Here is a 23,428-nt window from a genome sequence, read left to right as displayed (position 1 = left end):
TTTAAAAGCACATTCAAGGGCAGCCTGGGTGGCTCAGCGGTTTAGTGCCACCTTTGACCCGGGGCGTGATCCTGGAGATCCAGAATCGAGTCCCACGTTAGGCTCCCTGCATGGAGTCTGCTCCTCCCTCTGCCTGTGTCTCTACCTCTGTCTCTCTCTTTCTCATGAATAAATAAATAAAATCTTAAAAAAAAAAAAGCACACTCAAGCAAATTAAATGGCCTAACAGGGGTGGAAGGAGAAATTACTTAGGTCAGTATTTCATTCCGTTGAGGTCTTTGACTGAAATATACATTTACACAACTGGCTTTTAAGTAACAACATAAATTAGACACCAAAAATCCTAATTGTAGGCAGAACACAGAACTGGATGAACGCTAAGGGGAGACTCAATAGCATCATTTGCCTTAGCATCATTTCCAATCAAGAGGCTATATGTATATCTTATGTATATAAGTGCAAATTATAAAAGGTAAGTTGCCACATAAAGTTAGAGACCTAACATAAAACTTAATACAGACTAAGTGGCTCTCAAGAGTCATTTACTCTGGGAAAGTTTGGAGGAAGTGGTGAGACAAGAGCAGACCATGAAAACTAGGAAGCCATGGTTACAATGAAAGGTAGACAGAGGATACTCCAGGCAAGGGAAAGATGTACAACAATAGTCAGAGATCATGGCAAGCAAGCGTTCTGCAGGCAATCAATCTGACTTAGTAGTTGTGATGAAGCTGCCAGAATGAGTTACTAAGAGAATTTAGATAGACAAAAAAGTAAGGTATATAAACCAATGTTACTATTCAGAATGCTTTAGAGACTAATAAAATTCGAGAACTAGAAAGGACTCTGGAGAGCATCTAATATAACTCCATAAAACATTATATATCAATTACTTAGTTCAGGATATAAAAGCTGATATATACATATATTAGTATTAGTTAGTGATCAATCATATTAAATGTTGGTATTAGGGGATCAGTGATTATTAATTGATCAGAAAGAACTACACACCACCGAGCATCTCTCCTAAGTCTTTAAACGCTTTTGTTACTAACTAAGGTATTTGGTGCAGATCTCCATACTCAGAACCACAGCATGTGCCCCTTCATTCATTATCTGTGATTACTTATCTTTGCAGAAAATAAAAGATCTTTCTCGGAACCGAGGATAGAACTTGGCTCCTATATTCTTTATATAAAATAAAACCACTTGCAGCAAAACATGATCACTGTTACTATTCTCCAATATCTTAGGTGCTAAGAGTGTTTTCCTTTCATATACTTCACAGAACTTTTAGATTTATTGGTTCCAATATAGTGCTCTTTCAGAAATTGAAATGGGAATAATATTCATTGTTCTATCCACCAGAATGAGCTGCTGTAAATGCAGTTAAATGATAAATGGAAAGATGTGTTAAAGTAAATCATGATTAACACAAAAGAGCATCCTTATTTGGAGTCACATTTGTCCTAATTTTCCCGTTATATGGCCAATTCCTTGAAGATACGGATGAAATCTGCCTTCCATACATTTAAGATCTCCTATGGGAGACAGATCAATGTTGAATGCCACTAAGCAAAGATCATAGGGGAAGAGAGGGAAAAATAAAATAAGACAAAATCAGAGAGGGAAATAAATGATAAAAGACTCCAACCATAGAAAAACACTGAGGATTGCTGGAGGGGAGGCGGATGGGGAATAGGGTAACTGAGTGATGGGCATAAAGGAGGTGTAATGAGCACTGGTGTTATAGGCAACCGATGAGTCACTGACCTCTGCCTCTGAAACTAATACGTTATATGTTAATTAAATGAATTTAAATCCTAAAAAAAAGAATGCCACTGAGCCAAACTATGGCTTTATGATGCTAATAGACTAAATGTAACTATAGTTTGAAATCACATACCTATATATTAAACCTAGACCTTTCTCTCGATGAAACTGATAAAAAGAATCATTGTACTTATTGCCTTAAAAAATAAGCTTGTCAATTTTTCAAAAAGATTTTAATGAACTATTTAAATTCAGTTGTTCAAGATACTTAATGTATTTCTGTGACATCTTATATTTTCTAATTTTTCAAATCCACATTATAAATATCAAGATCTAATAAGCATAATAACATTTGTATTATTTGATATTTAATTTATAATATATTTAGGATTTTGATTAAAATACTATTTCTTTACTTTTAACCACTAGTCCAATTTTGTCTGTAAATATGCATTCATTTGATAAGAACTATACCTCATCAAAGAGATCACAGGATCTATAGGGAGGACCTCTTTCTGAAACAAAACCTGCAAATGCCATTCCATTAAGAACTTTAGTGAGGAAATCGTTCTCAACCAAACCACGCTGCCCCAAGAAAGCTGTCTGTAAAGAAAGAAAAAAGTAAAATGAATAATTTATCACCTAAAAATGGATGAATGGTCAAAACAAAAAGAGATCAAAGACTGAATAAATATCTTCATGCATAAATGTGGGGTTATAAAATATATTCTCTCAAAAAGGACTTTTGATACCTGAAATATTATATTAGAATAAAAATGAGTTTGTCGATAAAGCAGGAGAAGAAACAAAAAATTAACACTCAATTTTAAAAGAAAAACCAGGGGATCCCTGGGTGGCGCAGTGGTTTGGCGCCTGCCTTTGGCCCAGGGCGCGATCCTGGAGACCCGGGATCGAGTCCCACATCGGGCTCCGGGTGCATGGAGCCTGCATCTCCCTCTGCCTGTGTCTCTGCCTCTCTCTCTCTCTCTCTCTCTCTCTATCATAAATAAATAAAAAAATTTAAAAAAATATTTAAAAAATAAAAAATAAAAGAAAAACCAATTTAGGGGTGTCAGGGAGGCCCAGCTGGTTAAGCAGCCAACTTTTGATTTCAGCTCAGGTCATTTCCTCAGGGTGGTAAGCTGGAGGAGCCCCGTGTAGTTGGGCTCTGCATTCAGTAGGGAGTCTGCTTGAGATTATCTCTCTCCCTCTCCCACTACCCCTCTTCCAACTCTCTTTCTCTCCAAAATAACTAAATAAATCCTTAAAAAAAAAAAAAAGAGGAAAACCAATTTAAAATTAAGTGAACTCTAAAGAAAACATGTCAGTTTCATAGTGTTATTAAAAATTATCATCTAATCATACAAAGCAGAGACTTAAAAAATAACCACATTAAAAAAAAAACACATTTGATAAACTAAGGTCAAAATGCATGGCTAGAAGAAGACAACTAAGTTGCTAAGTTGTTTTATTAAATTAGAGGCCACGTTTTGGACACATACAACACAGTACTCTATCATCTTACTTTGTGAAAATGTATTACTGGTTCTGCATGAATTCTTATAAGTTGTAGGCATGATCTATACCCTTGGAAGAGTTGTGCAAATAATCTAAGAAAAACTGCACGTACTTCTTTATCCTAAAAAATATAAGACAAAACAAGTTAGGTAACTGAATTTCTTTAAAAAAACAAATGAAATATCACAAAGACAAAAGTTGAAAAGAACCTGAGAGATTATTTAATTAATCTTTCTGCACTTCCTACACATAAGTCTTACTCCTGGCAGCCCTGGGTGTTAGGCATCTAGCCTATAACATTGTTGAACATAGTAGGCTGTTAAATAGTTGTTTTTTTCAAGTGAGCCAAACAAAGCTTGCCTTTAGTAGATCGAATTTTCCTCTCAGAAAAAGCCAGTCTCCCTCTTCACCAAGTTAGAGAAGGACATCTTTCCCAAGTTAATTGATTTTTATATCCATCAAAAGAATTATAGTCACAAATATAAAAGAAAAAAATCTCAAAAGACTGTATTTTAAAAGCTTATGAAATTCTTTCAAAGTTTATCCAACTTATAAAAATCTATTCCTATATTAATAAGGTATGACTTTGGTTTTGATAATTCAGGTTTTAATAAAATCATAGTTTTAGAACTGAACGGAAACTTACAGATTTATTTGGTCAACTCCTGGATGAAGAAATGCTCAAGAATGTTTAAATAACTAATCAAAGGTATCCAGTTCTATAAGGCTTCTGATGGCCACGAAGCTCAAGTCTAAGGAATGCACTGAGCAAAATTTTAAAGGGGTCTTTATTATATATACTAACCCTTACTTACATGGCTTCCAGTTAGAACTTATTTTCATCTACCCATCAAACTTGACTCTCTTATATGTGTTTCCATTTTTTGCAAGCTTCCCTTTTAATCTTTGCTGGTCCTTTCCATTTAATACTTCGCATAGTTTTCCAGGCTATAGCCCAACTTACTCTTGCCTCCTTGGGGCAACAGCAGCCCAGTCAATGTGCTGCCCTATGGATCCTCTGGGAGCAGATAGCAAGATCAGTCAGTGACAGTTCTAATTTCTAATTCGGTACACTTATTATTAAGCAGTACATCTGACTGTCACCACACTCAGCTTCTTTAACAACCATACAAATAAAAGTACAGCTCTATTTAAAAACATCAAATTTAAGTATTAAACTTCTTACCAGCATTTTTGAGTGGGATAAAGCTGTTCGTGGAGGGGGAAAAGCATGATCTGCTACTTCCAAATCTGGGTGTAGAATCTAAAGTAAAGAAATTTGGTTATGTACAAAATCTAAATTTCAATAAAACCTATTATTTAACTAACTTACTTGGAGTACTGAGAGGAAAAAGTGTCAGTACATAAATAACAATATATTCCCTCCAGGAAACAATGCAGTTAGCTGAGGTGCTCTGTGTGTACTATTGTGAAAAGGTCTATCTATCTATCTACACATACTGATAAACATAGAAATGTAAAGTCCTGAAAGAATATACACTGAACTATGAAATATTAGTTACCTGTGGGAAGGGAACAGGCTCGGGCAGAGTGATTTGTCTATATAGCTGAAAATGTTAAACAAGCATTTGCTTTTATGTTTATTAGTGTAGTTAAAAATTAATTAACTGAAATACTGAGGATCAAATGAATAAGCTTATGGACTTCACAGTCTAGAAGGGTAAAAGGACAAAACAACATGCAAGTACTATAACCATATAAATAATAATATATATGAAACCTCAAGTATAATTCAACCTAGGGAAAGCTTAAAAAAAAAATGGTAACATTTGAGTTAGGCTTTGAAGAAGATCGGGCTGGGGAGCAGGTAGGTAAAGTAAAGATCTATGCAAGACTTAATGAGAAAAAGATGAAACTTCACAAGTAGCAAATTTTTGTCTTCGCAAAATCATTTTCAAATACTCAGGTTTTGGTAGCATACTTATACTAGATGAAAAGACATAACAATACTTAAAACTGACAGTAAGGTATTGACAATATTTGTAATCCAGCTACCTAATCATCACTATAATAATATAGTATAATTCATGTCTAGAAAATCATCCATGGTTATTATACAGTTCAAGTACTGTGTTCCCATTTGATCACAATTATTTACTAACCAAATGAAGCTCCTATAATTGTGTGTCAAACCTCCCACCCAGTTCAGCAAATGTGATTTCTTTTTGGTTCTAGTTTGATAATACACTATGTTCTTATGTCTTATTTACAGTACCACACTGTACTACACAATTCACCATTGTGCTTGACAACTACAAAAACAAGTATACTCAGTTTTACCAAACTCACTGATCAATTTTGATGCCACAGGTATTGCAGGTTAAGGTATATCAGTGTGCAGCAAAATCTATACCAGGAGACACTGACTTAAGAACTAAAATTTTTAAATTTGTTAATTTTTTAACTTAATCCCCAAATAACTATAAATATCATCATTAAGTAATCATATATAATATTTAGAAACTTATTTATGGTTTATAGAAATATTAAACATTTTTAATCACTCAAATATACCTTCTCAACTTCTGCTATATTCATATACTATCCATGCTGTTATTTAGTTAATATTTTTCTTTAAATTGTCTTTAAATCAACTTACCTATTTATATCTAGTATTTTCTTAGGTGATATTACCTATGAAAGCATAGGTTTTATATGCTATTTTTATTATGACAAATACATAATTATTAAAATAAAAAAGGTTTCCACATGTGACCCAAAATCATCTCCATACTTTACTCTGGTAAACAGTCCTTTAGTCATCCTATGCATACAACATTCATCCTATAGATAAGGTCCAGGAAACAGAGACCTAGAGATATAATGTGATTTGCTCAATAGTACCAAGTGGCTAGATGTACAGTGGAATTTAGGTCTCCTGAGTCATGCCCTTATATTCTTTCCACTCTACCACACCTTGTATCTATATTATGTTAGGAAAAGTCAGTCTTCTCTAAATGTTCACATCTTATAGATACCACTATTAACAATATACAGACTAATATAAATTTGAAAATATTCTAAAAATAAAATCCTTTCTAATAATCCTAGACTTCTGAGTTCCTATTTAAGTTACTACTTAAGGGGGAAATTTTAATTAATTTTTTTAGATTTATTTATTAATCTCTACCCCAATGCAGGGCTTGAACACATGATCAAGAGTTGGTATTCTTCCAACTGAGCCAGCCAGACACCCCATCAGGGGAAAAGTTTTTAAAACAGCTCATATTGGAATATTATTCAAGCATATAAGGACTAAGGTGTCTGGGTAGCTCAGTCAGTTAAACATCCAACTCCTGATTTCAACTCAGGTCATGATCTCAGGGTTGTGAGATTGAGTCCTGTGTTGGGCTCCATGCTGGGCATAGAGGTTGACCTCTCCCTTTGCCCTTCCCCTCCTTACAAAAAAGAAAAGAATATGAAAGCTTTAGTTCTAGCTTGAAAAGAAATGCAGAATTTCTAAGATTCAATTTTCTGATGATGAATTAATTGGCACCTAAAATTGTGTCAGTAAAATAAAATGCTCTGATTTAAAAAATCAACTGAGGTAAGGGGTGCCTGGCTGGCCCAGTTGGTAGGACATGTGACTCTAGAGCTCAGGATCATGAGTTCAAGCCCCAAGTTGGACATGGAGCTACTTAAAAAAAATGTAAAAAAGAAGTAAATCAACTAAGGTAAAATAACTATAAAAACATTAAATGTGCCAGTGAGAAACACTCAAGAAACAAGATGTATTAAAATTTTACTTCGAAAAAATAAAAAAATAAATAAAATTTAAAAAAAAAAACTTTACTTTGAAGAATGCTAGATATTTAATCTATCAGTAAGTTACAGGGTTCTTTTTTTTTTAGTAACTTGAAAACATTGGCAAGACAGTATCACACTGTTTTGCAAGTAGCACAACTACTAAAAAGGAATGAGATGTCAATAAGGAGCTTGAAGGATAAGGAGCAATATCCCTTCCAATAAGGGATATTAGGGAAACCAGGGATTTTGAGGCAGAGCCTGGTCTTATTTTCACAGGTGTGTTCGTATGTTTCCAATACCTAACACAGTATTTGGTATATGTTAACTACTAAATAACTATGCTGAGTGAAAGAGTGAATATAGAACAAACAGAATTTAAAGTGTATTCTTCAGGTAATATCTAGTGAAGAATTCTATTCTAAATATTCTGTGATAATATATCCATGTTTTAAGAACATATAACTCTTTTTAAAGTAAGCATACTGCCAATGATATCTAATTCCAGTTACCTAAGTTTACATTTAAATCAAAAGAAAATTACTATTAAAAATGTCATACCAAAGAAAGAGCTGCTTGAGTCTGATGTAGAAGTGGTTCCGGGAGGGAAGAGAGGTGAATGCATTCAGGAATTTTAATAGTGCCTCCATCCAAATCTGCTATGATTACATCTAGCTAAAGGAGATAAAAAATTAATAAATAATTAATAAAATGTATTTATTGTTAAGCAAATTAACCTGGTCTTCATTAATTCAAAATGAGAAAAACCAGGTGTGGAAGACTCTTGGCTGTCCATAGCAATAGAATGTTGGGTTCATGACTTCCCAGTTACCATGTATTTCTTAGCTTCCATTGAAATTAGGTGTGGCATGTGATTTTCTGCTAATGCAATGTGAGAAGTGATGTGTACACTTTCAGGTATTCAGAACAGACAGGACGTAAGGATTTCCTATGCTTTCTCCTTCCAAAAACTCAATCTATGAACTGGCAACAACCTAACCTTGAACATTCAGATGATAACAATGCCTGAGGGGATTCTGGTGGAGAAACAAGAAGGAAAGAAGTTGGACCATGAATGAGTTCATGGAGTAAGTCGGTCTGGTATAATGGAACACCACTATGGACTGCTGCATTCATGTTAAATAAAATTCCATTTTGTTTGAACCATTGTATTTTGGATGCTTTGGTATAGTTTAGTCATATCCTAAATAATATATACTCATTACAAGAGTTAAAGAACTAGTGTACATCAAAATGGTACTGTTTGAGTGTTTAAGAAACTGATTTTTAGCATTTTACAAAAGTCTTTAAAAATAACTTACACAAAAATGGAATAGAGAAAATAGCCAAGACTGCTGAAGCTATTATGCTGATAATAGGCTTAAAATTCATTCTAATTTATTCATTAAAAATTAAGAAATTTGGGCAGCCCAGGTGGCTCAGCAGTTTAGCGCTGCCTTCAGCCCAGGGTGTGATCCTGAAGACCCAGGATCGAGTCCCGCGTCGGCTCCCTGCATGGAGCCTGCTTTTCCCTCTGCCTGTGTTTCTACCTCTCTCTCTCCTCTCTGTGTTCCTCATGAATAAATAATATCTTTTTTAAAAAATTAAGAAATTTATTTTTGGAAACATTTGGCTTGTCCTACCTCTAGAAACTTTGTGGTTAGTGGAAAAAATTACCTCTTAACCAGACAGGGATGCTTCTATTAATACTAACTAGGTTTTACTAAGTATGTTTATTGATTTACACATATTTTTACACGGTAATATCAAAGTTAAATAGGAACTAGATATCAACATATAAAGGAAGAAAAATAATTAATATATGCATGAGGGTCCTGTTTATAATTACAATGTTGAATTGTCTTTCGTTAGTTTTAATGACACCTATGATTTGATTACAATTATAATCATGTGTAAGTACCAACAGAGCTTATGTCTTTGCTGGCATTTAAAACTAAAACAAAAGGAGGATTACAAAATTTGAAGAATCTGTCGATCACAGATGTCATATAGACCAATCTTTCAAAAAAGAATTTTTCTTAAAATCCCTGAAAAGTAACATGGAATTTTCTCTTTGCACTCGACTTACAGTAGTTGAGAGTACATTCCTCACATAAAGTAACCCATTCTTCATCATTGGGCAGCTCTAATAGTTGAAAGCCCTTATACTGAGAAGAAATTTGTTTCTATACCCACTACATCCACTGATTCTCTTTCAGCCTTTCAGAGCTACAAAAAAATACTTATCTTTAGCTATCAAACAATATCAGGTTATTATCTGAGAAAATTTCCTTAAGGGTCTCACAGGATATAGTTTCTAGTCTTGATAGTCCTTGATGTCCTTCTCGAAGCACATTACTTTGTGACAGTTCCTCTTAAATAAGTTCAGTACAGAGAGCTAAACACGTTATTCCAGAACTGACTTAAATACAGAGTATTCCTTTTTTCCCTTTGGTATTTCTATTCATATGGCATTAAGAACAGAATAATTTATATTCCACTAAAATCCTTCATTCTTTTGAAAAGCTTTTGCTTTTTAGCTACCAGACATTCAGCATTAACACAGACCTCATTTCAAAATAGAAATATCTTAAAGCACTCATAACACAAGAATAAACAGAATACTATTTTAACTTCCTTTCTCATATATAGGATGGAGAATACAGAAAGATAAAATTAATATGCCAAAGAGGGGCATTTTAAAATATTAATACATTCATGTTATATTCTATATTTGCTATAAGTAATTAATATATTTCTATTTTTGTGATGCTTTTCTTCCAGCTAATCTTTCTTACTGGGAATGCAACAGAACTGAAAATAGTAATTAGTTGAAACCTTAGTGGACTCAAAGAACTATGATAAGGTTTTGGCTTCAATAACTGGCAATTTAAAGATGAATACTTACAAGTTCATGGATATCAGTTTTAAAGATAGAATGCACTCCAATAATAAAAGGCGTTGGGGAACTTAAAACTTCCAGTAGCTGAGCCGGGAGAATGGGAATATAAGGATAACTGGAAATAATAAAAGCATATGTGAGATATATTTGTTTTCCCATAATATGAACATATTTTCTTTCATTATTATGTGGTCTGAATTTTAGAATCCTGCATTTAGAAATTATCAATAATATTCTCATGATTGTTAAGATTAAATTTTTAAAAGAAATATTTAAAAAAATCTTTATGTGAAAGAGATGATTAGATGTAATAAGATGTAAAGTAAATGGAACCCACAGCAGCTCCCTTATCCCTAATCCCTCTAAGGCAAGCAGTCTCTTTATTGTTAATCTTGCTTGAAAGCATTTTTCCTTACATAAAAATCTGACATCAGCAGGCAACAACGACTCCTTAATAGGCCTTCTCCCTCAATACTGATAATGATTCATCTAAATAAAACAATCATTCAAATTTTATTTTCTGTATTTGATATTTGAATTCAATCAGAATAGCAAAGTACAAAATTAAGGCCTAGAATGCTCTCTTACCTAGGGGTTACAAAAGGTACAAAGGGAAAAAAAAAAAAAAAAAAAAGGTACAAAGGTTTTTTTTTAAAAAAAAAAAAGAAAGAAATTTTTTAAAATTAAAAATTTTTAAATTTTAAATAAAATCTGGAAACAATCTAAATTTTTTCTAGTTTGTATGAACTTAAGTTTCCAAAATGTTATTATTATCAAATCGATGAAACAATATATTAGAATAAAATATTCTATTCATAATACTATCAGGGCATCATTGTTTAGATGTTTTGTCTTTTTACTTTTTACTATGGAAAATTTTAACATGCCCCCTCCACCCAGAAAGTCCAGAGGAAAAAAGGAAAATGAAGCCTCATGCATCCAAGGCAGATTTGACAATTACCAATGCAAGGTCTCATATATGTTTCTACCCATTTTTGTCTTTTTCCCTACTGTATTATTTGAAGTAAATCCCAGACATCATATCATTTATATATAAATACCTTAGTAGGTATCTAAAAAAAAGGTAAGGAATAGTTTTTAATAAATCATAATACCATTATAACTCCTAAAAATTAGTAACTCTTTAATATCAAATAATGAGGTAAAACTAACTTAAGACTTTTACCACCAATTATATTCAAAGAGAATTAAATGTTGCTGACAATACAATTCAAATTATTTTTCACTAAATTAATCAACAATCAGTAATGAACTTGGAAAATTTCCAAATTCTAGGTTAGATTTTCATCAAAATCATGTGTACAGCATAACTTTGTAAAACATGCCCTTGAGGTTCAAAACTGTTGTGCTAGGACATTTCAACTAACCATCAGTAAGTAATGCAGAATTTGGGAATAGATTAAAGTACCAAGTTAAAAATCTCACCTATATTTAAGAGGAAACATTAAAGATTCCAGAGCTCGGCAAGCATCACTCAGTCTCTGGAAACTTGCAGAATGGAAGAGAACCTTATTTTCTGTGAGAACTGCACAAAAGAGGCTGAGGACATTTTGAATTCCTGAAAACACAAGAGCAAATGCTTACCAAATGCACTTCATTTTTTTTTAAGATTTATTTATTTATTTATTTATTTTATGATAGACACACAGAGAGAGAGAAAGAGGTGGAGACACAGGAGGAGGGAAAAGCAGGCTCCATGCCGGGAGCCCGACATGCAGGACTCAATCCTGAGACTCCAGGATTACGCCCTGGGCCAAAGGCAGGCGCCAAACCGCTGAGCCACCCAGGGATCCCCTGCACTTCATTTTATAAGTGCACTTCATTTTATAAGCCAGCAAACAGACAAAAAATGACATGGAATGAAAAAGCCAATTATTTTTTAAATCTCTAAGGAAAACTATTTAGTTAAACTACAAATTCCATATAACCTATGAGTATTTGTTTTCCCAAACTTACATTTTGTTTGTCATTACTCTTCAAATCAATGTAACACTCATTAAATATATTAGCTGTTTGGAAATGTACTATTACCTTCTTTATAACTTCATCTCCAAGGACTATACTTAAATTCCTGTTTTAGATGCTGGCATTGTTCAAATAACTTCTTCCTCAAAGTCCATTTGTCTGATGTTAATATAACTATGCCAACTTTGTTGCTGAAATTTTCCTGATATGTCTTGTTCCACCTTTTCACTTCAGCCTTTCTCCACTTCTTAGAAACATAGTTGACCTTTAAAAAAATCCAGTCTGACAACCTTTGTCTTTTAAGTAAGTCATTTAATTGACTTATACTTACGGTGATTATTTCTATATATACATACATATAATAACTTATTCAATATTTTTACTTGTTCTACCTTTTCCCCCCTTTTTCTTTTTCTTTTTTTTTTTAATATTTTATTTATTTATTCATGAAAGACAGAGAGAGTTTTCCCCCCTTTCTAAATGATTCATAACTATTCAGGACCTTCTTTTATTCCTTTTTCTAGTGCTGAGTTTATAAATCCTGTTTCTATTTTTCTAGTGGCACTGCTAGAAAATACAGCATTCATACTTAATAAAGTTAAATAAATATATTGTTTCTTATTTTATTCTTTTTACTACTGAATCATCTTTTCTTAAAAAATATCAGTGAACCTTAATGACATGGACACACTAAATCAAGAGTGACTATTAGTTTTCTGAGTTAAAATACCTTCTATAACTCCCTTTACCATGGTTTGTCCCTTCATATGAAGCATGCAAATTTCTTCTTGAGGCATTATAACTGCTATCCTTTTTTTTTTTATCATTCCCAACTTATCCCATATGATATACCTGAACTTACAATTTACAATTCAAGTTTTTAATTTTACCTCACTTGGACTAACATAGAGTTTCATAACTGGTGTCTCTAATCCAGTCCTTATTCAGTTCAGATCTATTCTCCACAGTCTAGCATGATAGACATGAAATGCAAATCTGATTATGTTACTTTCATGCTTCAAACCCTTCAGTATCTTCCCATCCTTCTGGGTAACTATTTTCAAATGTATTCTTTTCCAAAGAAGCAATTTATAAAGAGAAGCTTTGCTTCAACCTATTTTATATATTAATCTTGTTTCAGCTGGTAAAATGAGGATAATTTAAAAACCTATCTTATAGGATTGCTATAAAGAAGAAATAACACATGATAACCATGTCAGCATGGTACTATGATAATTAATCAAGACATATTAGCTGATATTAAGATTATTGTTGTAAGTATTGTAGTTGCTACCATTAATTTCCTTTGAAGTCAGGGTTCTAATGCTAAAAATGTTTGAAGACATCTGACCTACTAGATTAAGTATGAACTCCACGACCAAATATATTTATGGTTTTACATCTGTATTCCAAACCCAGTTGCCACTTGTATGATCAATATGAAACTAACCTAGCTCTTAGAGCACCTTTTTTAGTTTGATATCTCTGCTTCTTTTGTTCATCAATGAAGACGAAGTGCATGATATCCCCTTATACACTGCTATAACCCCCTTGCCAAGTACTGACTATATATAAGGCACTCAAAACTGTTTCACTGAACTGACAAGCTCTCTGAATGGTGACATGAGTCACTATAAAAAGATATTAAAACTTTCATTAAAAGATGTCAAAAATATCTTTGAAAATTCAGATAAGGAAAGTACAAAATATACATATCATAAATTATAAAATTAATAAATTAAAATTATTTTAAATTAAAAATGTCTTTAAAAAAATAAAAATGTCTTTAAAAAAACAACATAAAAAAATAAGGACAAGTCTCAGACCAAGAGAGATTACATAGAAAGTATATAAATGTAAAAGGATAATAATTCAAAATATATTACCCCTGGCGAGGTTAACGTATCCAAAAAAATACAGTTAAGACCAAAGTGAAAGAGCTTATTACTACCTAATTTTTCTTCTAGGAATTTTATGGTTTCCAGTTTTACATTTAAATCTTTAATCCAGGCAGCCCGGGTGGCTCAGCGGTTTAGCGCCGCCTGCAGCCAAGGGCGTGATCCTGGAGACCCGGGATCGAGTACCACATTGGGCTCTCCACATGGTGCCTGCTTTTCCCTCCACCTGTGTCTCTGCCTCTATCTCTCTCTGAATAAATAAAAAAAAAATTAAACAAAAAATAAATCTTTAATCCACCTGAGTTAATTTTTGTACATAGATTAAGAAAGTGATCCAGTTTCATTCCTTTGCATGAAGTTGTCCACTTTTCCCATCATCATTTATTGAAAAGACTGTCTTTTCCCCATTGTATATTCTTGTCTCCTTTTTTGGAGATTAACTGACCATATAAGCATAAGTATATTTCTGGATTCTAGTCTATTCCATTGACCTATATGTTTTTGTGCTAGTACCATACTGTTTTGATTACTATAGCTCTGTAGTACAGTTTGAAAATAGAAAGTGTGATAATTTCATCTTTGTTCTTTCTCAAGACTGCTTTTGGTCCCATTAATGTTCTTTAGAAATTTTTCCCTACATTCAAGATTTGTTCTAGAATCAGATACTCTATTTAGCTGTTGCATTTCTTTAGTCTTATTCAATATGAAACATTATCACAATCTTTTTTTTTTTTTTTAACTGAGGTAAAATTCACATACCACATTAACCAATTTGAAGAGAACGACATGTTGATTTGCTTATGCTGAACCATCATTGCATCCCAGGAATAAATATTACTTTATCATAGTGTATAAACCATTTAACATGTTGCTAAATTTTTTTTTAAGATTTTATTTATTTATTAGAGAAAGAGAGAGAGTATAAGCATGCACATTCAAGAGCAGGGAGAGAGGCAGAGAAGGAGAGGGACAAGCAGACCTGCATGGAGCCTGATGGGGTACCTGTGATCCTGAGAACAAGACTTGAGCTGAAATCAAGAGTCAGATGCTGAACCAACTCAGCCACCCAGATGTCCCCTGAAATTGATTTTAGTGGAGCATTTTTACCTCTATTGTTAATTGAGGTTCTGGATTGTGGTTTCCTTTTTCAAGCTCAATGTCTGTGATTTTGCTATCAGGGTAGTACTACCCTTATCACATGAGTTTGAAAATGTTACCTCTGCTTCTATTTTTTAGAAGACTTTGAAATGGATAGGTATTTTCAGACAATAATGCTATGAAACTTGAAGTCTACCACAAGAAAAAACTTGGAGAGATCACAAACACATGGAGGTTAAAAAACATCATACTAAAGAATGAAGGGGTTAAAGAGAAGATAAAGGAAGAAATAAAGGGATGCCACCCAGGTGTCAGCGGTTGAGCATCTGCCTTTGACCCAGGGCGTGATCCCGGAGTTCCGGGATCGAGTCCCACATCAGGCTCCCTGCGAGAAGCCTGCTTTTCCCTCTGCCTATGTCTCTGCCTTCTCTCTGTGTCTCTCATGAATAAATAATAAAATCTAAAAAAGAAAAGAAAAAAAAAAGAAATAAGATACATGTAAACTAATGAAGATGAAAACACAACAGTCCAAAACTTCTGGATACACCAAAAGTGGTCATAAGGGGGAAGTGTACAGAAGTATAGTCCTACCTCAAGAAGAAAGAAAAGTCTCAAATACACAACCTAAACTTACACATAAAGGAGCTACAAAAGGAATAGCAAATAAAGCTCAAAGCCAGCAGAAGAAGGGAAATAACAAAGGTTTTAGCAAAAAAGAAGATATAGAAACAAACAAACAAAAAAAAACCAATAGAACAGATCAATGAAACCAGGAGTTCTGTCTTTGAAAACATTAATAAAACTGATAAACTCCAACTCAGACTTAACAGAAAGAAAAGAGAAAGGATCCAAATAAATAAAATTGTGAATGAAAAAGGAGAGATTACAACCAACACCACAGAAAAACAATTATAAAAGAATATTATGAAAACTTAAATGCCAACAAACTGGACAATCTGGAGGAATGCATAAATTCCTAGAAACATATAAACTACCAAAATTGAAATAGTAAGAAACAAAATTTAAATAGACCCATAACCAGCAAAGAAATTGAGTCAGTGATCAAAAAAGTCCCAACAAACAAAAGTCCAGGGACAGATGGCTTTCCAGAGGAATTTTACAAAACATTTACAGAAGAGTTAATACCTACCTTGCTCAAAGTGTTAAAAAAAGAAAAATAGAAATGCAAGGAAAACTCCCAAACTATTGTATGAGGCCAGTATTACCTTAATTCCAAAATCAGACAAAGACTCCACTAAAAAGAAGAATTACAGCCCAATATGCCTGACGAACATGGATGCAAACATTCTCAACAAGATACAAGCAAATCAAATTCAACAGTACATTAAAACAATTCTTCACCACAATCAAGCAGAATTTATTCCTGGGCTGCAAGGGTAGTTCAATATTTACAAATCAATCAATGTGATACACAACATTAATAAAAGAAAGAATAAGTGGGATGCCTGGTTGGCTCGGGGGTTGAGCACCTGCCTTTGGCTCAGGTCGTGATCCCAGGGGCCTGGGATCGAGTCCCACATCAGGCTCACTGCAGGGAGCCTATGTCTCTGCCTCTCTCTCTGTCTCCCATGAATAAATAAACAAAATCTTTAAAAAAAAATAAAAGGATAAGAACCATATGATTCTCTCAATAAATGCAGAAAAAGCATTTGACAAAATACAGCATCCATTTTTTATTTTAAAAATCTCAACAAAATAGGGATAGAAGGAACATACCTCAACATCCTACAGGCCATATACCAAAGACCCACAGCTAATACCCCATCCTCGATGGTGAAAGACTGAGAGCTTTTCCTCTATGGTCAGAAACAAGACAGGGATGTCCACTCTCACCATTGTTATTTAACATAGTGCTGGAAGTCCTAGCCACAACAATTAGACAACAAAAAGAAATAAAAGGCATCCAAATAGTCACGGAAGAAGTCAAACTTTATTTATAGATGACATGATACTCACAAAAAGACTTAACCAAAAAATTTCTAGAACTGATACACAAATTAAGCAGTCACAGGATACAAAATCAATGTACAGAAATCTACTGCATTTCTATACACCAATAATGAAGCAGCAGAAAGAGAAATTAAGGAATCAATCCCATTTACAATTACACCAAAAACACTAAGATAGGAATAAGCCTAACTAGAGAGATGAAAGATCTGTACTCTGAAAACTATAGAACACGGATGAAAGAAATTGAAGAGGACATAAAGAAATGGAAAGACATTCCGTGCCCATAGATTAGAAGAACAAATATTGTTAAATATTTTAAATATCTATACTACTCAAAGCAATCTACACATTTAATTGCAATCCCTATCAAAATACCAAGAGCACTTTTGGACGCCTGGATGTCTCAGTGGTTGAGCATCTACCTTCGGCTCAGGGCATGATCCCATGGTCCTGGGATTGAGTCACGCACTGGGCTCCCTGGGAGGAGCCTGCTTCTCCCTCTGCCTGTGTCTCTGCCTCTCTCTGTGTCTCTCATGAATAAATAAAAAAATATATTTTTTAAAAAGATATTTACAAATGACATATCTGATAAAGGGGTAGTATCCAAAATCTACAAGTAAAATCTTTTTAAAAATTAATAAAATTCAAAACACATGAAATAACAGGTGTTGGTGAAGATATAAAGAAAGGGGTAACATCTTGCACTGTTGGTAGAAATGCAAACTGGTGCAGTCATTCTGGAACAGAGTTTGGAGGTCCCTCAAAAAGTTAAAAATAGAACTACCTTATGATCCAGCACTTGCACTACTTGGAATTTATAGAAAGGATACAAAAATACTGATTTGAAGACATACATGTACCCTGATATTTATAGCAGCATTATCAACAAAGAGCCTGAAATGTCCATCAATTGATGAATGGATAAAGAAGAGATGGTGTGTGTATGTACACACACACACACACACACACACACACACACACACACACAGATGATAGATAGATAGATAGATAGATAGATAGATAGATAGATAGATATGAAATCCTGGGTTCATAACATAACTTTCCTATTTTCCTATTTTCTTTAGAGAGAGAGTGTGCATGGGGGGGTGGTTTGAGTTGAGGGGCAAGAGGAGAGAGAGAGAGAGAGAGAGAGAGAGAATTTTAAGCAGGCTCCATGCTCAGTGCAGAGCCTCTATCTTGCAACCCTGAGATCATGACCTAAGCTGAAATCAAGAGTCAGCCGCTTAACCAACTGAGCCACCCAGGTGCTCATCCAAACCACTACTTTTTATTTCAATCCACTCCTCCAAGGTCTCCCCATTGACTCCAATAGATATTTTGTCTGTCTCTTCTTCCACTGAGAACTCTGGATACTAATAACATACACATATTTATTCATTTGTTACATCTTCTATTACACATAAAATAGTTTAAAAATTTCTTCAGTCATTCTAACTCAAAACACCACACCAACTAAATAGGAATTCACAATTTGTTTGAAATTCTCTCCTTAAACCTGTCCAAAATTGAGGTTAGTCAAATACTATGTACATAAGTTATTTTGAGTAGTTTTTCCTCTTCAGTGTGGTTAGGTTTTTCACCTGAAAGACAGTAGAGTTTGTTTTTGTATGCTTTCAGTTTTAATTTTTTTTCTTCCCATCATGACTCACCTAGTATATTTTCTGAGCATGTAAGACCTACATATACTTTCAGAAGTCAAATCTATATAAAAAGGTCTACTCAGAGAAGTGTTACTTTTTTCTTGAATTAACAGTATTGTGCCCTGGTTCAACGAGGCTGAATCAATTTCCTGGTTTTGTTACAATGTACTATAATTATATAAAATATTACTGTTGGGAGGATGTGAATGATGCATACTGCAGGAGTTTCTATGCCAATTTAGCTACTTCTGAATCAAAATATTTAATATAAAAAATTGGGGGCACTGGGTGGCTCAGTGGTTGAGCATCTGCCTTTGGCTTAGGTCATGATTGTAGAGTTCTGGGATTGAGTCCCACATCAGGCTCCCCACCGGGAGCCTGCTTCTCTCTCTGCCTATGTCTCTGCCTCTCTCTGTGACTTTCATGAATAAATTAATAAAAAATTTATGTAAAAGAACTCTGTAGTTGATATTAGTTTCCAATGGTCGCTATAACAAGTTACATAAACTTGGTGGCTTAAAACAACACAAATATATTACCTTTTATATTCTTTTGTTTTAATGTATAGGTCATTGTCATTAAGTAGTTGTCACTTTGACATGAAGGAAGTCCACATTACATACTGTTTTTTTCTAGTAACAAGATATTCCTTACTAGCTTTGTCTAGATTATGGCACCTTAACTGTTCAGAATTTATCTGGTGAAAGGAAACATTCCCATTTTACCCAGTACACATTTCTGAAATCTGACTTAAGCTACATTGTCAGTTTTACTGCAAAGATGTTTCATATTTTAGCCAAATATTTTTACAGTAAGAATTCAGAATTATTTTACACATTAAAATGTTTGTTATAATGTGGCATATATCTCCTACTTAGCAGATGTTTACTGCATAGCAAATAGAATTTCATGATATTTTATAAAGTTCTCATTGTCAAAACCTTTGATAAAAGTTAAAAGGTTTTGATATGCTCTTTTCCTTAAAATACTGCATCTACCTGTCTCTATTTCATGATTAAATGAATACTTAGGGATCCCTGGGTGGCGCAGCGGTTTAGCGCCTGCCTTTGGCCCAGGGCGCGATCCTGGAGACCCGGGATCGAATCCCACATCGGGCTCCCGGTGCATGGAGCCTGCTTCTCCCTCTGCCTGTGTCTCTGCCTCTCTCTCTGTGGCTATCATAAAATAATAAAATAAAAATTAAAAAAAGAAACTTCCTTTAAAAAAAAATGAATACTTAGCAAAAATATTAGTGTCTGTTGTAATTATAATAGGGAGAGAAGGTGGGGCAGGGGGAGGCTGTTTCTTAAAATAATCACTTTATGTTAAGCCAGTGCTTAAGAGGGAAGATGTTAAGTACTTAGTCCTCCCTATTATGTTATTAGGCAATACAGCTTTTGTAGAAGCTTAGATCTGAATTTGTTATGAATAAAAACAGTAATAGATACTTTATATTTATGGGAAAAAGTTCAACCAGGTCCTGATAACTTTTTAATAAAAACTCTTCAAAACATGTTAACCATTTAACAAATGTACATAATAGTTCAGTTTTTCTTGGTTTATGGAAACATGTATATAAATGTGAATATAAGTTAATTTAAAATTATAATTAAAAGTATTTTTTTAAAAAAACATAAACATTTATCTTAAAGTTCAACAGGACAGAAGCCCTATTTTAGGGTTTTCCAAATTCTAGCTACTGCCCACATTCCTTGGCTCATGGCCCCCTTCCATCTACAAAGCTGACAAAAATCATAGAGATTTTTGACATAGAGATTTTTGACATAGAGATTTCTCATCTATGTGATGTCAGAATGTATCACTCTGAAACTGACTCCTCTGTCTCTGTCTTTCATCTTTTAAAGGCTCTTGTGAAAAATAAAATATAATAAAATAAAATAAATAAAATAAAATAAAGGCTCTTGTGATTTACAAAGGAACTGACCCTCAAGTTAGATTGTTTTTTTCAAGTTAGATTTTAAAGGATAAGCAGAAGTTAGTGAGGGAGACAAGAGCAGAAAGGCTTTCAAAGCTGACAGAAAGCCACATGCAAAGAAACAAAGGACAGAGGAGGAAAAGACACTAAGAAATCTGTAAGTGGTTTTATCAAGGGCATGTTCAAGAAGAATTCAAATACCATGAAAAAGAATCCAGGCTTTCTTTCCTACAGACTCTGGGGAAGAACTTTTTCCTCTCCACTCCTATCTGAACCCTGTGCGATCCCCCACAAAAAAAGAATCCATACTGATAATCCATGAGAAGATAAAATTCATAGTCAGCATCATTTAGTATTAGATAAATGTGAAGAAGGCAGACATGAAGTTTTAAAGGACTCTAACCACTGACATCAGTAAAAACAATCAGTTTATGATACCAAGAGGAAATATTACACTATACTTACTAAGACATGACTTACGTTAGGATTTATATTAGATATGAGTTAGGGACAATATTCTAGAGCTTAAAGGAGAAGTTCTCTATTACCCAGAAAATAAGATAGTGTATATATACAAATAATTTACCCATGCATAACTGAAGATTAAATTTTGTATTCTTAAATATTACATGCTTTCTTGAGTTTCAGATAATTAAAAGTCTCAAATATTTTAAGAAATTAATGTTTTTATTCCTAACTAGCAATGTTCGTTGCTGTGTTTACAGCTATGTTGTTATTTAGAAATTAAAATTTTTTGAATTGCAAGTCATAATCCGTTTTCTACATAATCTTCAATTATTTCCTAGTCTTTGGTAGTCAATGTCCATCTAAAGCTGCACAATAACAGTAAAGAAGACAAACAAACATTCCAGTGATAATTACTACTGATTTCACTACAATGGTTCACACACATCCTGTTGATTATTCAAATAGTAAAACATTCTGAAAAATTACTTCCTGATCTTAACTTTTCTTTTGGGGTTAAAGTTCTAGAATTCATAGCATCACATATTAACAAATGTATTTATTTCCTGTTTTGAAACACCACCAAAAACTTTTCTCCAGAATTGTCCCCTTCTCTGAATAATAATGATATGTTGCACAGATTTACAACACTATGTCTTCAGCATTTAAATAGGCAAATTGAGGAACTGAATGCCATCCTTTCAAGACAGGATATATTTTAGGAAAGCTTAAATAATTTATTATAGTTCTTTTACATAAATCCACAGCAGAGAAAACAATTAATAATGGACATGACTTGACACAAGTCAAGGAAAAGGAGATATCACATTTTTTCAATCAATGTATCTACCATATTTCAAGTATGGGAACTTAGCAATAAAGAAAAACAAGATCTCTACTTTTGCAAATTAACTAAAGCTTTATATAAGTTTATATACTTTAGTTTTATAACTATCACTGAGAGGCAACATTTAATATGCTACAAATTCAGTTTATCATTTCTAAATATGGTAGAAAAGGAAATCTTCTAAGTAAAAATAGTTTAAAAAGGTAACTGAATTGGGTAACCATGTATATTTTAGTGGTTATGAACAAGGACTATTCCCTTCAGTATGACATGAATTAAATATACTTTATGAGCCTATAAATAGAGCTGAGAAATGTGGTAATCTTTAAATATAAGAAGTCAATTAACAAATACATATGACCACAAATAATTCAAATCTAAAATTGAGATACTCCCAAATACAATCCATAAATGGCCCAACTCAACCAAAACTGTGTAAAAAGGTACAATGCATTCCTTTTCTTGTTTAACTCTACAATTGATTCTGACTCTGAGGTAATTACATCAGATTATTCGAATCCCAAATGGCCCAGATTCCTAGCCTGTGCCTGTTCTGACTGACCAGTTTTTAAATATCTTTAACATCTAAATTTAAGAGGGAAGCAAATGGGGTCTTGGGAATAGAATAGCAAACAAAAGGGAAGGATAATATATTGAGTAACTGAAGAATTAAAGCAAGGATCAAACAGAAAGGAATTACCTTGGCAGAAATAATTCTTTTACTTATATATATTTTTTAAAGATTTATTTTTTCATGATAGACATAGAGAGAGAAGCAGAGACACAGACAGAGGGAGAAGCAGGCTCCGTGCAGGGAGCCTGATGTGGGACTCGATCCTCGGACTCCAGGATCGCACCCTACAATTGGGCCAAAGGCAGGCGCTCAACTGCTGAGCCACCCAGGGATCCCCCAAAATAATTCTTTTAATTAAAACTTCTTCGTTTCTTCTCCTCTTTCCTTTTTACCTCCACTGTTAAGCCTTTACCAAGCTGCTGAGATATATAAGAAATTGCTGAACTCTAAAGAGGGACAAAAAGAAATGTGAGGCAGGCTCATAGGAGATCACAGTTCAGTGAAGATGGCAGGTTGGTAAGTAAATAATTAAACACGATAAAAAAAAATAAAAAAATAATAATTAAACACGATAGAATAGAGACATACACAAACTGCTACAGGGCACAGAAAAAGAGGGTAATTTACCCTGCCATCATTTGTTAATTGCATACTTCAATACTAGAGTAGCCATATTAATTTTTTTAAATTTTTTTATTTATGATAGTCACACAAAGAGAGAGAGAGAGAGAGAGAGAGAGAGAGAGAGAGAGGCAGAGACACAGGCAGAGGGAGAAGCAGGCTCCATGCACCGGGAGCCCGACGTGGGATTCGATCCCGGGTCTCCAGGATCGCGCCCTGGGCCAAAGGCAGGCGCTAAACCACTGCGCCACCCAGGGATCCCTAGAGTCGCCATATTTTGTAAGAATATTAATCTTTAAGCGCTAAAAACAAAATGAAATTTTAGACAAGAGAATTTTGTGAGAATGAAGGACAACTCTTTTTCCTTTTTTTAAAAAAGACTTTATTTATTCATTTGAGGAAGACAGAGCACACAT

General features: G+C 33.7%; 1 protein-coding gene across 3 annotated transcripts in view; it reads right to left on the bottom strand.

Annotated features, from left to right (window-relative positions):
• Positions 1-23,428, bottom strand: part of SBF2 (SET binding factor 2) — a 468,462-nt gene that overhangs the window by 199,559 nt on the left and 245,475 nt on the right. For all 3 annotated transcript variants that reach the window (XM_041730425.1, XM_041730423.1, XM_041730424.1), the window contains exons 7-12: positions 11,402-11,534; positions 9,962-10,070; positions 7,615-7,728; positions 4,475-4,552; positions 3,296-3,409; positions 2,245-2,373 (exon numbers count right to left, since the gene is read on the bottom strand). In XM_041730425.1, coding sequence (XP_041586359.1) covers positions 2,245-2,373; positions 3,296-3,409; positions 4,475-4,552; positions 7,615-7,728; positions 9,962-10,070; positions 11,402-11,534 — 677 coding nt within the window. The remainder of the gene's footprint in view (positions 1-2,244; positions 2,374-3,295; positions 3,410-4,474; positions 4,553-7,614; positions 7,729-9,961; positions 10,071-11,401; positions 11,535-23,428) is intronic.

The sequence above is a fragment of the Vulpes lagopus genome, chromosome 15 (assembly GCF_018345385.1).
Source record: "Vulpes lagopus strain Blue_001 chromosome 15, ASM1834538v1, whole genome shotgun sequence".
Taxonomy (NCBI): domain Eukaryota; kingdom Metazoa; phylum Chordata; class Mammalia; order Carnivora; family Canidae; genus Vulpes; species Vulpes lagopus.
This window is presented reverse-complemented; position numbering and strand designations above follow the sequence as displayed.